At 34.1% G+C, this 18,457-nt stretch overlaps 1 protein-coding gene across 3 annotated transcripts in view; it reads left to right on the forward strand.

Moving 5' to 3' along the window:
- Positions 1-17,331, forward strand: part of cdk5rap1 (CDK5 regulatory subunit associated protein 1) — a 130,661-nt gene extending 113,330 nt beyond the window's left edge. For 2 of the 3 annotated variants that reach the window (XM_084395278.1, XM_084395276.1), the window contains one exon: positions 17,032-17,331. In XM_084395278.1, the coding sequence (XP_084251404.1) occupies positions 17,032-17,148 (117 nt within the window). In that variant the 3' untranslated portion in view covers positions 17,149-17,331. The remainder of the gene's footprint in view (positions 1-17,031) is intronic. The other variant, XM_084395277.1, reaches the window with a different exon arrangement.
- The last annotated feature ends 1,126 nt before the right edge of the window (positions 17,332-18,457 follow it).

Here is an 18,457-nt window from a genome sequence, read left to right on the forward strand (position 1 = left end):
ATGATTTCCAAGTGGGAGAACTTGCAAAATAGCAGGGTGTTCAAATACTTATTTTCCTCACTGTATATATATGCGGTGTCTTGCTAATTGCCTATAATTTCCACCGGTCGTCTATTCCATTCGCACAACAGCATGTGAAATTGATTGTCTATCAGTGTTGCTTCCTAAGTGGACAGTTTGATTTCACAGAAGTGTGATTGACTTGGAGTTACATTGTGTTGTTTAAGTGTTCCCTTAATTTTTTTGAGCAGTGTATATATATATGTATGTATGTATGTATGTATGTATATATATATATGTATATATATATATGTGTATATATATGTGTATGTATATATATATATATATATATATATATGTATATGTATGTATGTATATATATATATGTATATATATATATATATATATATATATATGTGTATATATATATATATATATATATATATATATATATATATATGTGTATATATATATATATATATATATATATATATATGTGTATATATATATATATATATATATATGTATATGTATGTATGTATGTATATATGTATATATGTATATATATATATATGTATATATATATATATATATATATATATATATATATATATATATATATATATATATAAAGTGTGTGTATTTTTCTTGTACCTGTCTCTTCTTCACCTGTCACTTGTTCTGGCCTCATGTTACAAACAGAACTGTCTCCACCTTGGTGTAAAACAACCACCTTATTGTAATTTGTTTGCCCAGAATCTACATTTATTTTAGTAAAAAATCTAAGTATTATATTTATGACAAAATGTTGTTGTTTTTATCTTAAAATTACTTAAATATCCAACATTTAGCAACACTATACTTCATACAATATGTTAAAAAAAAAATTCTTATTTTGCTTCTACATGTCATCACACTCCCTGTCCCTGGCTGAATGTGTGATCATTGCACCACAGCTAGTGCTAGGTTGACTGTCTCCACCTTCATTTGATTGATTAAAAAAAAAAAAAAAGAAAGGAAAGGAAACAAGTTTTAAACCTCACAAATGGGCCAGACATATTTTCCAAATTGTGTAATAAAATGATATTGCATTATTTTTTGTTAATAAATGTTAATATTTGTCAGCTAAATTACTAATGTAACTTTACACTACTAAATAATATTAATCTCCTTTAGCATACAGTATTTTGAGTGACAATAGTAATAGGGGCGCTATACCGCTTACATTTGCTAGCATTTCAATACTAAGTTAACGAAGAAAAAAGTACAGTATTTACAGATGAAACTGACCTGCACTTGAAGCCCTGAACAGGTCATTCATTTTGCAACATTTTGATGCTCTGAGTGCTTTCTTTTTCGTTGTCCTTTACCTCTCTGCTACACCTTGCCGTTTTCTCTCCATCATCGGGTGCTGCTCGCATTTTCTGTTTAACCGTTTGGCTGAGGCTTAAAGTCGAATCGTAGCCTTGCCAGTTAAGACTAACAGATTCATGATTTTATTTTATAATAATAATTTTATTGAATGACGAATTCGAAAATGATCACTGGTAAAGGTAGTAGTATATAAAAAAATAAAAAAAATAAAAACGCTGGCTGGCAGCAGGCCAAATTAGGCGCCAGGCCACCGGGAATTCTCCCGGTGCTTCCGATGGCCAGTGGCGGCGCCAGGGAGGAGCTAGGTGGTGCTGTAGCTCCCCCTATAATAGCCATAGCACCTGCTCAGCACCCCCAAGAAATGTCTGTATTTTTTTATATTTATATATTTAATGTCATGTTTGAATAGTCTTCTCATGTTGGTAAAAAATAGGAATTAAATAATTATTTAAAAATCAGCGCCGTGAGCGCTGAGCATGGCACTGAGCGAGCAGGAAGGAGTAACGTTAGTGAGTTGTCGTCGAAAAATATGGATAAAGCAAAAAAGCTGTTGGTGACTAAAAATATAAAAAGAAAGAGGGAAAAGGAGATGGCATGTCAATTGATTCGACAGCAGCTAAATAAGTGGATGGTGAAAGGCAACAGGTAGGATGTAAAGTGTGACGTCCAGGCATATAGGCTAGCCTACTGACCATCAGTACTACCGGGAGATTCCCGGTGGGCCGACGTGCTTTTTGGGCCCATACATCTCATACTTTTTTTTGTCTTAACGGCCCATAAAACTCGTACATCGGCGGCCCATTCGTTTTGTTTTGCTTAATTGGCGGTGCCGGTGTAATGCATTGGTCAAAAAAAGTCAGCGTTAGTTTTTTTTTCTGACACCCCATGAAACACGTAGCTTAGCAGCCCATTCGTTCTTTTCTTGATTGACACTGGGCTGGCCCAATCACATCTTTAATGTGAAGTATAGAAATATACTCTTTCAAGTATAGAAATTAGTACAAAACTAATTATGAAAGTTTCCTTTATTTTTCAGTGCATTTGTTTTACAATATATGGCTATTGGGATTAATATTATAACTATTATTATGTAGTAGTGTAATGTAGACTGACACTGTAACTAAAAGAGGTTTGAATTTTTCTTTCTTTAATTTACACACTGAATATGGGTTGGAGCTTTCACCCGATTGATGATTGCCAAAATTGTTGCTGCATATCCCTCTGACACTTGGTAGTTGCGTCCCTGTCTATAGCCCTTGCGTTGAATACTTTTACATAGCTATATATACAGTATATATATGCTTATAGTTGTGGAACGAGTAGCCTAGATCGTTAATGCGGGTGTGTACGCATGTATATACTTTCATTATGGTGTTGTTCATGATGGCGTTTCATTATGATGGTCTACAAGTATGGTCTAAAGCAGAGGTCCCCAACCCCCGGGCCGCGGACCGGTACCGGTCCGTGGGACATTTGGTACCGGGCCTCACAGAAAGAATATATAACTTAACATATTTTCCGGACTATAAATCGCTCCGGAGTATATGTCGCATCAGTAAAAAAATGCGTCATGAAGAAGAAAAAACATAATATAGCCTAAGTCGCACTGGACTATAAGTCGCATTAATTTAGAAATGTAGCCTATTTCACAAAAAAATTTTTTTTTAAATAATAATAATAATAATAATAATTGTTCGGATGGGACAGTTCACCCTTACGGACGTGAGCGCTCTGAAAGCGGCACAAAAAGACTGCTTTAAAACTTTCACAGCGACCTCAGACAGAAAGCAAAAAGCCTGTCTTTAAATTGTATTTCGTTTTGTATTAATTGTATCTTAATTTTAATCAATGTTTCATCACCCAATTGCCTGGATTTAATAAGAAGTAAATATAATAGAAAAAATATAATAGAAAATATTTAATCAGGACACGGAGGCGCGGGCGCGTGAACTGGAGCTGATCTCATAAATTAACCGAAATTCAGCGTATAAGGTAGCCTACTTGCCTCACAGACCTGAGACATAGAAAGCTTGAAATTTCTCATTTTAAACAGAACAATTCAAAACAAAAGAAAACTGACTGTTCTCTGCTTATGTAATTCGAATGAAATGTGCATTTCTCTCTGGCGCGTTCACTAGGCATACTGCGAAGATCGAGTCAGCATTGTCAACTTCATCTTTGCACAGAAAACACTTGTTTATTATTAAACAATTAAAATGTCTCCTGCTATATTTTACATATTCATAATCATTAATTTTGGTTCTTAAAATCGGTTCTTTGTGACAGCTTTTAGGTGCTTTATTGGCAGTGCCACCCTTACATCGCATCAGCACCGTAAACATGGAGATTTTTTTCTTTTGGGGGGCTTTTTGTTTGTGTTCAGGCTTTCTCAGTTGTCTTTAGGCGCAATATTACGAGTACCCTGCTAATAAAATTGCAAGTAAGCCTACACATTGGATTCACGTTTATTATTATATTTTATTATTTTTTATATTTTTTTTATATTTTGTTGTATTTATCCGCCGCACCTTAAAGGCCGGTCCGTGAAAATATTGTCTGATATTAAACCGGTCCGTGGCGCAAAAAAGGTTGGGGACCGCTGGTCTAAAGTATACATTTGATCATACATTTCAAAGTTAAGGATTCATTAGTTTGAATATAGCCCACATTGGAACAAACACTATAATAACATCTTAGTTGATGACTTTATTTTTGACAAAACATACTATATGTATTTAACATATGAGCAGAAATTGGCGAACAAAGGCTTATTTGATGTGGCAGTAGTCTATTTTACAGTTAAAACTTTATAATCTATCCAAAACTAGTCAACGGAATGTTGTCTTTCATATTTCGTCTGTAACATAGGCCTATCGTTTTTATGATATATTAGGGCATATAAATGTCAATTTCCAGTTTAATACGTTGCTTACACAAGACATTTTATTTCAATATATTTCAGTAGATTTTTACTCATCTCAGTATAGCAATATAGTTTGGTAAAAGCTGTTCATTCATTCACACACAGAAACGCGATTCATATTTAAACAGTCTTTTTGCAAGCTGTAGTAAACAACAGCGCGCATCTCTGCCGTTCATTCATTCACACACAGACACGCGATTCAATTTTAAACAGTCTTTTGCGGTTTACAGGTACTATTCCATATCGCGATTAGAACAAAGCACTTAAGAATAAAGAACTTACTATTCCTCCACTGGATCCGTTGCTCCTCGAAATGAAACTACCAGCACTTCTGAGGTAAATTTTCCAGGATTATTATAATAGTATTATTCCTCACAGCGTCACGAGATGGTGTAAACAAGTACATTAATCTGATTAAACTTGATGTGTTTTATCAAGCTGATGTGGGCGTTCACAGGTTTGCATGTATTGGCTCAGATCATTTGCATGTGAATAGCGCGCTCTCCATGGGTGTGTTCATATTAGCAGATAATGAGCTGTAATAAGAACGACTGACATCTCTCTCTTTTCATACAGATTACATAAACAGAGAATATTTGTTTTAGTTTTGAATTAGATCATTTAAAAGCAGACAATTAAATTATTATAAAGATATATAGCTCATGCCTGGGTGACTAGTATTCGCTGAGTTTTATTTAAGTTTAGAGACGTGCTCCAAAAAAAAAAGTTCACACTGATGGAGAGCCAGAAAGCAGTGTGTTTATTTTCTTTATTTTACAAATGCACAATGTTGTTGTTTTTCACTTGTAAGTGGACACATAAAAAAGTAGACATTTAACAGTTTATTTTTTCATATTTCTTAAGTCTGTATGACCATAAATTATGGAGTATATTAAGTCTATTTTGCTGCTATGTGAAAAAAAATTAAGCAAAACTCGCCGGCGCGTTTGCCGACCCCAGTATGATCATCATTGGAGATATTAAAAAGAGGATCTATGACCTCTGGAAGCATCTCTTTCAGTAGCTTAGTAGGTATAGGGTCTAACATACATGTTGTCGATTTAGATGATTTAACGAGTTTAGAAAATTCTTCCTCTCCTATAGTAATGAATAAATTTTTTCCTTAAGGACACTAGTATGGGGGTAAATTGATGCCAAAACCATTGAAAATGGACAGACTAAAAGTCACAAATAGATATTACAACTTGTAAATACAAAACACAATCTACAAATAGATTAAAAATCCGCAAACAAAGTCCTCATGATCCTCAAATGTAAAACAAGATCTACAAATAGATACAAAGTCCTCAAACAAACTGTTTGTGATCCACAAATATAAAGCATGATCTACAAAAAGATTAAAAATCCACAAATAAACACATCCTGATTCACAAATAGAAATCAGTGACTTGTACTTGAAAACCAGAATTTGGATGAATGTAAAGTGACTTGTTTGCAGGTGAAGATCATGTTCTGTTTGTAGATTGTGTCACATTTGTTTTCAGAATTCTGACACTATTGTTTCGTTGTTGTGACAAAATAATGCCATAATCATTGAAAATGAAGAGACTCTGAGTCAAAAATGCATATTACAATTTGTAAACACAAACAAGATCTACAAATAAATTTTAAATCTGCAAACAAACTCCTCATAATCTGCAAATGTAAAACACAATCTGTAAATAGATTCCAAATCTGCAAACAAACTCCTCATGATCCGCAAATGTAAAACGAGATCTACAAATAGATTTAAAATCCACAAACAGACTCTTCATGATTCACAAATAGAAATCAGTGACTTGTACTTGACAACCAGAATTTGAATGAATGCAAAGTGATTTGTCTGCGCATGAGGGTCATTATTTGTTTGTAGATTGTGTTGCATTTGTTTTCAGAATTTTGGCACAACTGTTTCGCTGTTTTTCCCATTAAAAAATCTACAAATGCCTTCCTCACAATTTGCAAACAAACACAGTCTAACTTGTATTTTCAAACCACTGTAAAAAGACATTCTTACACATTCTGTGCAAAGCTCAGCATGCAAGTGTTGAATATGCGTTTGCAGATCACAGGGCATTCACAGATCCCTCTACACACGTTTGCAGATCACAGGGCATTTACAGATTCCTCTGCACACGTCTACAGATCTTTTTGGCACTATCTTTCCGCAGAGAGTGTGACTACGATCCACACGTGTAGTCAGCCAATCAGGGGTATTGCTTCAATGTGATGTCACGCCCCCTCAATAAGCCCTTTTCAAAATAAGAGCTCACTGCCATTTACCGTTGCCGGTGTTGTACCGAAATCAGACTCCCCGGACAAATCGCACTCTCTTTCGCATGCACGCGCAAGCGAGTTTAAATGCACTTCCTTTGCTATATTCATTTATCGATCGATTTTTCACACAGCAAGCACCCAGATCCTGCATGGAAGCTTAGTCTACACTTAAATAAATTAACAGAAAGTGAACTAGTGTGGATAAAAGATGCAAAAATAGATAGCTATCAAAACCAAACTGTTAATTTCACTTAATTTAACTGATCTTATCGTTTGTGTGTTAAACACGCTGTGGTTCATAGGAAAATATTGTATTACTCTCCCCATTGCACATGAATGTCATTAAAAATAATAATATTCAACCTTTTTTCACGAAGATAGGCTTTAAGAGGTCATCAAATACATATGTATGAGGCAAATACCTGTCTTTTTTTTTCTTTTCTTTTTTACTTTTTTTTTTTTTTTGCTTAATTGCGTCTTAAACATAGAAATAAAACAAATTATTAGTGATAATTGAAAAAAGAATGTAAGAAACCTTAGACATTTTTTTTAATTAATAGTTATTTTCCAGCACATTAGGGCCCAGAAAAGCAGTATTTATTTAATTCATTCTTTCAATTTTACATCTTACATAGCCAGGGCCGTTATAGACATTAGGAGGCCTTAGGCAAAATTCATGTTGGAGGCCCCCACCCCCAATAAAAAAAAAACACTTGAAACAAATATGATTCCTAACCTTTTTATTTATACAACATGTCATTTTTAAATTTAGTATATTTTTACTTACACAGTAGCCTAGGCTACATAAGTTTGGACACATTGCTATTTTTAATGTTTTTGGATTTATTTGATCAAAAATACAGAAAAATAATATAGCCTAGTGAGTGAAATATTATTAAAATTTAAAATAATGGTTTTCTATTTTACTATACTTTAAAATATATTTCTGTGATGCAAAGCTGAATTTAGTGTCACGTGATCTTTCAGAAAACTTTATAATATTCTGATTTATTATCAAATGTTAGAAACGGTGCTTAATATTTATTTTATAACCTGAGATACTTTTTTTCAGGATTTTTTGATTATTAAAAAGTTGTTTTAAAAAAGTCTTCACTATCACTTTTTATATATTTAACACACCCTTGCTGAATATTCCTGTTTTTTTTTTTGTTTTTTTTTCTGTATTTTTGATCAAATAAATGCAGGCTTGTAGAGCATAATAAGTAGGCCTAACGCCTAACTTCTTTCAAAACCATTAAAAATAGTAATGGGTCAGACTTTTTACCGGTAGCCTACTGTATAGGCTACGTATTAATCAAACTTTATCTAAGGTAATCTCTTTTTTGTTTATTGAAGATGTTATTGTTGTTGTTGTTATTATTATTTTGCTGTTTTATTCAATTTATTCACAGTTCCAGAATACCACTTCAGTAGAAGAACATAAGTGCTTTTATCATTTCTTCAGCTGCGGTATGGGCAGGATTTTTCCCTCCCATTTAATCAATATTGACTGCAGATATTGTCATATTATTAATATCAGTAATATTATAGGCTACTATTATGTATTGCATTGTTACCTTAAATATGCTATAGGCTACACAAATCAAGTGGAAGAGAAAGACACGATCGCTACTGAGCATAAAAAAAGAGAGCTTTTTTACTAGTCAGCTCCTGACGCGATGTTATTAATTGTAAGCGCAAATTCAAAGCGTCGCGTCTGGGCACATTAATGACGCTCGCGCTCTTTTAAACTCGTAATAAAGCAGTGAATGATTTTTGCACTGGTGAAATCAGTTGAACTCATTTTGTGTGAATGTAAACTGTACATGTTACTATACATCCAAATAAAATGTAGGCTATTTAATAATTTTATGATTATATATTTTTTAATATCCGATATATTGTTTTATTTTAAAATATTTTAATAATAATTCATATAATAATTTAATAATCATTAAAATATATGTATATAGTTTTACTTAGAAAATAGTTTTATGATATATTATTAATATTATTATATTAATATAATAAACATAAGAATTTAATAATAATGAAAAAATATTTCAATTTTACATAGCTTATGGATATACAATTAAAATAGCTGGAGCAATTGCTTTGCGGTCAGGTGTCCTTTTTTTAACCAAAAAATAAATAAAAATAATTCTTCGTAAATCCCAGGATCCATTGGAAAAACAACGTGATAATTAAGTGTGCAAACAAGGTAGGCTACCGTTAGCTATGCCTGGAATGAATTAGCGCGCGCGATTTTCACAAGTGCACATCCGCCCGATGAATTCGACATTATACTACTATATATGTATATTTTTAATTATTCGTAAATTAATATATAAGAGTATATTAATTATTATTAAAATATATTTTCAAAATAAATAAAATAAAAAATATCTATCATAATACTAATAATAAAAATAATATTTATCATAAAACCAATTTCCAAGTAAACCATATTTTTTAATTATTATATGAATTATTATATGAATTATTATTAAAATATTTTAAAATAAAACAATATATCGGATATTAAAAAATATATAATCATAAAATTATTAAATAGCCTACATTTTATTTGGATGTATAGTAACATGTACAGTTTACATTCACACAAAATGAGTTCAACTGATTTCACCAGTGCAAAAATCATTCACTGCTTTATTACGAGTTTAAAAGAGCGCGAGCGTCATTAATGTGCCCAGACGCGACGCTTTGAATTTGCGCTTACAATGAATAACATCGCGTCAGGAGCTGACTAGTAAAAAAGCTCTTTTTTTTTATGCTCAGTAGCGATCGTGTCTTTCTCTTCCACTTGATTTGTGTAGCCTATAGCATATTTAAGGTAACAATGCAATACATAATAGTAGCCTATAATATTACTGATATTAATAATATGACAATATCTGCAGTCAATATTGATTAAATGGGAGGGAAAAATCCTGCCCATACCGCAGCTGAAGAAATGATAAAAGCACTTATGTTCTTCTACTGAAGTGGTATTCTGGAACTGTGAATAAATTGAATAAAACAGCAAAATAATAATAACAACAACAACAATAACATCTTCAATAAACAAAAAAGAGATTACCTTAGATAAAGTTTGATTAATACGTAGCCTATACAGTAGGCTACCGGTAAAAAGTCTGACCCATTACTATTTTTAATGGTTTTGAAAGAAGTTAGGCGTTAGGCCTACTTATTATGCTCTACAAGCCTGCATTTATTTGATAAAAAATACAGAAAAAAAAACAACAAAAAAAACAGGAATATTCAGCAAGGGTGTGTTAAATATATAAAAAGTGATAGTGAAGACTTTTTTAAAACAACTTTTTAATAATCAAAAAATCCTGAAAAAAAGTATCTCAGGTTATAAAATAAATATTAAGCACCGTTTCTAACATTTGATAATAAATCAGAATATTATAAAGTTTTCTGAAAGATCACGTGACACTAAATTCAGCTTTGCATCACAGAAATATATTTTAAAGTATAGTAAAATAGAAAACCATTATTTTAAATTTTAATAATATTTCACTCACTAGGCTATATTATTTTTCTGTATTTTTGATCAAATAAATCCAAAAACATTAAAAATAGCAATGTGTCCAAACTTATGTAGCCTAGGCTACTGTGTAAGTAAAAATATACTAAATTTAAAAATGACATGTTGTATAAATAAAAAGGTTAGGAATCATATTTGTTTCAAGTGTTTTTTTTTTTATTGGGGGTGGGGGCCTCCAACATGAATTTTGCCTAAGGCCTCCTAATGTCTATAACGGCCCTGGCTATGTAAGATGTAAAATTGAAAGAATGAATTAAATAAATACTGCTTTTCTGGGCCCTAATGTGCTGGAAAATAACTATTAATTAAAAAAAATGTCTAAGGTTTCTTACATTCTTTTTTCAATTATCACTAATAATTTGTTTTATTTCTATGTTTAAGACGCAATTAAGCAAAAAAAAAAAAAAAAGTAAAAAAAAAAAGAAAAAAAAAGACAGGTATTTGCCTCATACATATGTATTTGATGACCTCTTAAAGCCTATCTTCGTGAAAAAAGGTTGAATATTATTATTTTTAATGACATTCATGTGCAATGGGGAGAGTAATACAATATTTTCCTATGAACCACAGCGTGTTTAACACACAAACGATAAGATCAGTTAAATTAAGTGAAATTAACAGTTTTGTTTTGATAGCTATCTATTTTTGCATCTTTTATCCACACTAGTTCACTTTCTGTTAATTTATTTAAGTGTAGACTAAGCTTCCATGCAGGATCTGGGTGCTTGCTGTGTGAAAAATCGATCGATAAATGAATATAGCAAAGGAAGTGCATTTAAACTCGCTTGCGCGTGCATGCGAAAGAGAGTGCGATTTGTCCGGGGAGTCTGATTTCGGTACAACACCGGCAACGGTAAATGGCAGTGAGCTCTTATTTTGAAAAGGGCTTATTGAGGGGGCGTGACATCACATTGAAGCAATACCCCTGATTGGCTGACTACACGTGTGGATCGTAGTCACACTCTCTGCGGAAAGATAGTGCCAAAAAGATCTGTAGACGTGTGCAGAGGAATCTGTAAATGCCCTGTGATCTGCAAACGTGTGTAGAGGGATCTGTGAATGCCCTGTGATCTGCAAACGCATATTCAACACTTGCATGCTGAGCTTTGCACAGAATGTGTAAGAATGTCTTTTTACAGTGGTTTGAAAATACAAGTTAGACTGTGTTTGTTTGCAAATTGTGAGGAGGGCATTTGTAGATTTTTTAATGGGAAAAACAGCGAAACAGTTGTGCCAAAATTCTGAAAACAAATGCAACACAATCTACAAACAAATAATGACCCTCATGCGCAGACAAATCACTTTGCATTCATTCAAATTCTGGTTGTCAAGTACAAGTCACTGATTTCTATTTGTGAATCATGAAGAGTCTGTTTGTGGATTTTAAATCTATTTGTAGATCTCGTTTTACATTTGCGGATCATGAGGAGTTTGTTTGCAGATTTGGAATCTATTTACAGATTGTGTTTTACATTTGCAGATTATGAGGAGTTTGTTTGCAGATTTAAAATTTATTTGTAGATCTTGTTTGTGTTTACAAATTGTAATATGCATTTTTGACTCAGAGTCTCTTCATTTTCAATGATTATGGCATTATTTTGTCACAACAGCGAAACAATAGTGTCAGAATTCTGAAAACAAATGTGACACAACCTACAAACAGAACATGATCTTCACCTGCAAACAAGTCACTTTACATTCATCCAAATTCTGGTTTTCAAGTACAAGTCACTGATTTCTATTTGTGAATCAGGATGTGTTTATTTGTGGATTTTTAATCTTTTTGTAGATCATGCTTTATATTTGTGGATCACAAACAGTTTGTATGAGGACTTTGTATCTATTTGTAGATCTTGTTTTACATTTGAGGATCATGAGGACTTTGTTTGCGGATTTTTAATCTATTTGTAGATTGTGTTTTGTATTTACAAGTTGTAATATCTATTTGTGACTTTTAGTCTGTCCATTTTCAATGGTTTTGGCATCAATTTACCCCCATACACTAGAATGCACTCCCTGATGCAATACTGTAGTTGACGGTTGCATAGATATAATTTTCTCCCTTAAATTATCAATCTAATAAGTGAAGAAGTTCATAAAGTCATTACTGCTGTGCTGCTTGGAAACTTCTGGGCTTGAAGCTTTATTTTTCATTAGTTTAGCCACTGTTTCAAATAAATACCTAGGGTTCCCTTTCGTCAGCAGGCCAGGGGAACTCCCCCGACGAGGCGTCTCAGGGTTACCATACGTAACCGAGACGTTTTGTTTATTTTCTGCTAATAGGGTTGAAAAATAAGCAGATCTAGCAGCTTTTAAGGCCTCTCTGTATGCAATCGAGCTCTCTTTCCATGAAATGCGAAATACCTCTAGTTTTGTTTTCTTCCAGTTGCGCTCCATTTTTCTGGCTGCTCTCTTAAGGGCCCGAGTGTGCTCGTTGTATCACGGCGTTGGACTATTTTCTTTAATCTTCTTTAGGCGCAATGGTGCAACTGTGTACAAAGTGCTGGAAAAGAGAGAGTTAAAAGTTTCTGTCGCAATATCGAGTTCTTCTAAGCTATCTGGGATGCTGAGATGATGAAACTGATCAGGAAGTTTATTAATAAAGCAGTCTTTAGTGGCAGAAGTGATAGGTCTAACATATTTGTAACACGGAGTCGGCTTTGCAGCCTTGGCTAAATTAAGTTTACACAAGACTAGATAATGATCTGAGATGTCATCGCTCTGCTGCAGAATTTCAACGGCATCAACATTGATTCCTTGTGATAATATTAGATCTAGAGTATGATTACGACAATGAGTAGGTCCTGACATGTGTTGTCCAACTCCAATAGAGTTAAGAATGTCTTTAAATGCCAATCCCAATGCATCTTTTTCGTTATCTACATGTATATTAAAATCACCAACAACTGACTTTATCTGCAGCCAGTACTAACTCTGATAGAAAGTCAGCAAATTCTTTGATAAAGTCTATATGGTGCCCTGGTGGCCTATATACAGTAGCCAGCACAAATCTCAAACGTGATTTATCATTTACACTATATAGTCACATTAATCACCAACACTTCAAAAGAATTATATTTGAAACTAGACTTCTTAGTAATTCTGAAAATATTACTATAAGTTACAGTAACACCTCCCCCTTTGCCTTTCAGACGAGGTTCATGTTTATAACAGTAATGTTGGGGGGTGGACTCATTTAACCCCCTGGGGTCGGCGGTATCGCTTTTCCTTATCAGTGCAAAAGAGATTCTAATTACTCTGTTGACTTTGATCTTCCATACACGTTTCATACATCAATCGATCCTGTTAAGTGTGTATTATTTTTGTGTATACTCACAATAAAAACAAAGTGTTGTGTTTTTTGCCAAATAAAGAAAAATAAACATGATGTGAATTCACCTTTCTCTCTGTCAGTGAATTCCATTCTGAAACGCGTCCGAAAATGAACAGTAACTCAGCGAATACTCAGTCAAACAGGCATACAGACACACAGGCATGAAGCTTGAATTCTCTTCTTTTAAATGAAGTAATTTTTATAAAAAACAAATATTCACAGTTTATGTAATATGTATGAAAAGAGAGAGATGTCAGTCGTTCTCATCTCAGCTCATTAAGTTTTAATGTGACCCCGCCCACGGAGAGCGCGCGCTATTCAAACGCAAATGTGAGGCGATCCATACAAACCTGATGAAACGCCCACATCAGCTGGATAACACACACCGCGAGTTCACTTTCAGACTGTACTTTACGACGCTGTGAGGAATAATACTATCTTGATAATAATCCTGGAAAATTTACCTCAGAAGTTCTGGAAGTTTCATTTCGAGGAGCAAAGGGATCCGGCTGAGGAATAGGTCAGTTCTATATCTGCTTTGTTCTAATCGCACTTGTCTGTACACGCAAAAGACTGTTTTATGAATCGCGTTTCTGAGCGTGAATGAATGAACGCACATATGCGCGCTGTTGTGGAGCTACTACAGCTGGCAAAAATACTGTTTAAAAATGAATCGCGTTTTTGTGTGTGAATGAATGAACAGCTTTTACCAAACTCTATTGCTATACTGAGATGAGTAAAAATCGGATAGATTATAAAGTTTTTACTGTAAAATACTGCCACATCAAATAAGCTTAAAATGTTGCCAATTTCTGCTCATATAAATTGAATTACGTATGATAAAATGTATACTTTAGTTTTTACAAAGCAAGATTACACTGGAAATATTGTTACAACTGTAAATGTTGTTGTAATTGTATATATATATATACATACAAGGATAGATGTAAATAAAATCTTAAAAGGTCAATATAAGCCTTCTCTTTAAATAATTTTATTATGCTTTATTAGTGACACATTTGGGTAGAGAATATTTTCCAAATCTGAAAATACAGTATGAGAACAATTAACTGCACAATTACTAGAAATGTTTGCCTTGGATATTATACAATTTGCAAGCACAATTTGTGGAAAAAACAACAACTCTGAACCAATTTGTGCATTCTTTCTTGTGGCTCAGTCACACACCTGAATGAAAGGCTCATTAAGTATGCAGCCTCATTATGCGGGGGCATTGTCTCCTCAGGTGTGAATCACGCCCACCCGCATATTGCCTTTCCAAACAAAAAGTGTCTTACAAAATGTAAATCAATGTATTGTTTTATGTGAATGATTAGGAAGGATGATTTTCACATCATTTTGAAGAAAAAACTCTAGGCGACAAAATGCATTATTCAGAAGTCGTATTGACACATATTTAGTATGTGTTTTGTGGCCTTATTTCAGAAATTTTCATTTTTTGTTTTTTCAATAACCATGCATAAACATTATTTTCTCAAAAATACAAACATGTACATACATGTTGCTCACATATTATGGTAGCCCTGTTTGTGCTAAATAGAGTGTAATTATACCTTTGCCATTAATATGTTTATAAGCAACTGAAAAAAGCACAAATGTAAGGGCATGTCAGAACATCTCAAGGACCCCAAAAACACCTTAGACCCCAGAGGGTTAAAGTCATGTAATCGTTTGGTTTTAGCCAGGTTTCTGTCAAACACAGCATATCTATCATATAGTCTGTAATCATATAATTAACAATAAGTGCTTTTGAAGTAAGGGATTGAATATTCAGCAACCCAAGCTTTATCATTTGCTCATTTGTATTATATCTGTTTTTTATTTGTTGAACATCAATTCAATTTTTACCCTTAGATGAGTTAAGTTTTTTGTATGTCCTAATTCAGGGAACAGACACAGTCTCTATATGATGATATCTAGGTGAAAGAGTCTCTATGTGATGGGATTTATCTGACCTAGGTGAAGTGAGACAGCTAGCAGATGGTCGGTTTAGCCAGTCTGTCTGCTTCCTGACCTGAGCCCCAATTCTTGTTTGAGCTTTAAGACTATGTGTCATATTACTAGAGAGAAGAGCAGCACCATCCCAGGAGGGTGAATACCATCTCTTTTCAACAGGTCAGGTCTGCCCCAAAAACTTTTCCAATTGTCTATGAATTCTATATTATTTTGTGGAGACCACTTAGACAGCCAGCCATTGAGTGAGGACAGTCTACTAAGTATCTCATCACTCCTGCGAACAGGAAGGGGGCCAGGGCAAATTACAGTGCCTGACATCTTACTTGCGAGTTCACAACCCTCTTTAACGTTAATTTTAGTGATCTCTGACTGGCGGAGTTGAACACCATGAGTGCCGACATGAATAATAATCTTAGAGAATTTACGATTAGCATTAGACAGCCCTTTTAAATTTGCTTTGATGTCAGGTGCTCTGGCTCCCAGCAAACATGTGACTAAGGTGGCTGGTGTCTCTATTTTCACGTTCCGTGTAATAGAATCAGCAATAACTAGGGCACATTCAACAGGAGTCACAGTGGGTGTTTCATTGAGTGGGGAGAATCTATTTGTTATGGTAATCGGAAAGGAAGAGCGGTGTTTTTTCCCGCGACTACAGCGTCTCACCATCACCCAATTGCCTTGCTGCACAGGCTCTACTACAGCCGGAACCGAACAATGTACAGAGTTCACTAAGCTAGTCGCATCCAAAGCAGTATCTAAAGCCCTTGCCCTGTTACAAAAAAAACTTGATTAAAGTTTGGATGCGTGTCTCTAGTTCTGAAATCTTCTCCGCCAGCCTGACTATCTCCCTGCATTTATCACATGTAAATCCCGTGCTGACAGAGAAGGCTATGCTATACATGTTACATGAAGTGCAAGTGACAATAAGAGGAGAAGATGACATGACTCACCGTGTTTGTTGACCGGATCGGGCCGGTCGATACTTACTCACCTAAGTTGTTTGATGAAAAATAAATAAATAAAGAGCGCATGGATGGCACGCTAACAGGCTAGTAAATTACTAGCGTGTTGTGCTAGCAATAACGATTTAGATTAAAACAAGTGATGTCAGGTTAATGTGTGATGTTGAGTAAGCTATATTTAGCAGTATAAACAACAAGGAATGATCAACAACAAGGAATGATCGAGTGACCATAACATGATTGAATGACCGAGTTAAGGACTCAGACTTTAGTCCAACTCGGACCCCTTTGGACTTGATTGGTTAAGGATTTGGACTCGACTCAGACGTGACAAAGGTGGATCTACGATTATGTATATATATATATATATATATATATATATATATATATATATATATATATATATATATATATATATATATACACACACATATACACATATATATATACACTTTCCATTTTCACACAGTAATTTTTCACCTACTAAGTGAATTACTTGTACTGTAGGGAACTGAAACAAAGCAACAGAAAAATTATGTAACCACTTTTGCTCTGTTGTAATGAATGTTTTGTTTCACAGAATGTCACTGACTGTTAAATGTTCCAACAGATCACATCAGCTAACTCCCAGAGTCTGAGAGGGCATGCCTTTATCCACTCCTCCCTGAACGACAGAAATTCATGGTCATCTAAGCATCTTCTGAGCGAACAGATAATTTCATGCTGACCCTAAGATATCATGTTGCCTTTCTCAGTACACTATATGCATGCTGTAAATTAATAGTAAATAAATATTGTTCATTGTATTCAAGCAAAATGTCTATAAAATGCAGAGTAAATACAAAGAAATGCAAAAGATGTCATGTATTGTTTAGAAAAATAAAGTTTCTCTCAAACCAAGGTGCAGTATATATGAAGTATCATATTGCTATATAAGTGAGTTTACAATACTTTTAACCATTAGTTGGGTGTTTACAAGCTGCAGGAAGATGTTAACCATCTTCTAAACAAGCCAAGAGTGCAAGAGTTCATGACTCCATATTCCCATATTTGCATTTATCCAAAATGACTGTTATGCTGATGACGCTCTTAAGGCAGTGCTTACAAGGTGTTACGTTCTCCTCCCAGTCTAAGGGTCAGGAGGGGAAGTAACAAAGAAAAAAGAAGATATGATAAAAAAAAAAAGGTAACGTATAGACGTAAAATTACGTGGAGAACACACTTCAGCCTCAGTCCCAGAGTGAAAGCAAAGTACAAGCAAAAGTATTTATTTCTGTTATATATTCAAGAGATTAACAAAGGATGGGAATAAGTCTTCAGGAGAGAGCATGGCCTAAAATAACAAACAAAACAGAGGCTAACTAAGGTTTAAGGGAGCTATCTACCCTGTACAAAAATGAAAATGAAAATCAACAACAAAACTTTGCTGAGCTTCCTCTCTAACCAAAAACAGGAGAAAAAATGTATTAAAATAAAAAGGCACCCTCTCCCTACATTTCCCAGATAATCCAAAATGAACAAAGCTAATAAGATTTCATACAATACCTTTTAATTACCCACAGGTAGAGAAATCAACACTAGAAAGTAAACTCGATCACTTCTTAGCACTCAACAAATGAGTATAGGTCCACTCCTAACTCAAGGATAAGCACAGTTCTCACAAACACACAATCTCAGTCTGAGGCTGGGGGAGAAGTGTTCCTCAGCACAGGCTTCTCTGAGTGCTGCATTAATACTCCTCTGCTCAGACTCAGGCATGCTCACAACGAGTTGCAACTGATGGTAATTAACCTGAGTGAGAGAGTGAGGGAGAGAAACAGAGCACAACACAGGGCACACGAGCATTTTCTCACAACAGACTATATTAAAAGACCCTGGGACGTAACACAAGGTATACTTTTTGCCAGCCCAGTTATGTTTGTCTTGAAAATCAAACCAAAGGCCATTGGAGTTGCAATGGAACTGGAATAAAATACCTCTTATCACTAACCTTGAGGATCACATCTACATTAAATTAAGAGTTGTGAGACCTGTTA

The sequence above is a fragment of the Rutilus rutilus genome (genome assembly GCF_951802725.1).
Source record: "Rutilus rutilus genome assembly, chromosome: 22".
Classification (NCBI taxonomy): domain Eukaryota; kingdom Metazoa; phylum Chordata; class Actinopteri; order Cypriniformes; family Leuciscidae; genus Rutilus; species Rutilus rutilus.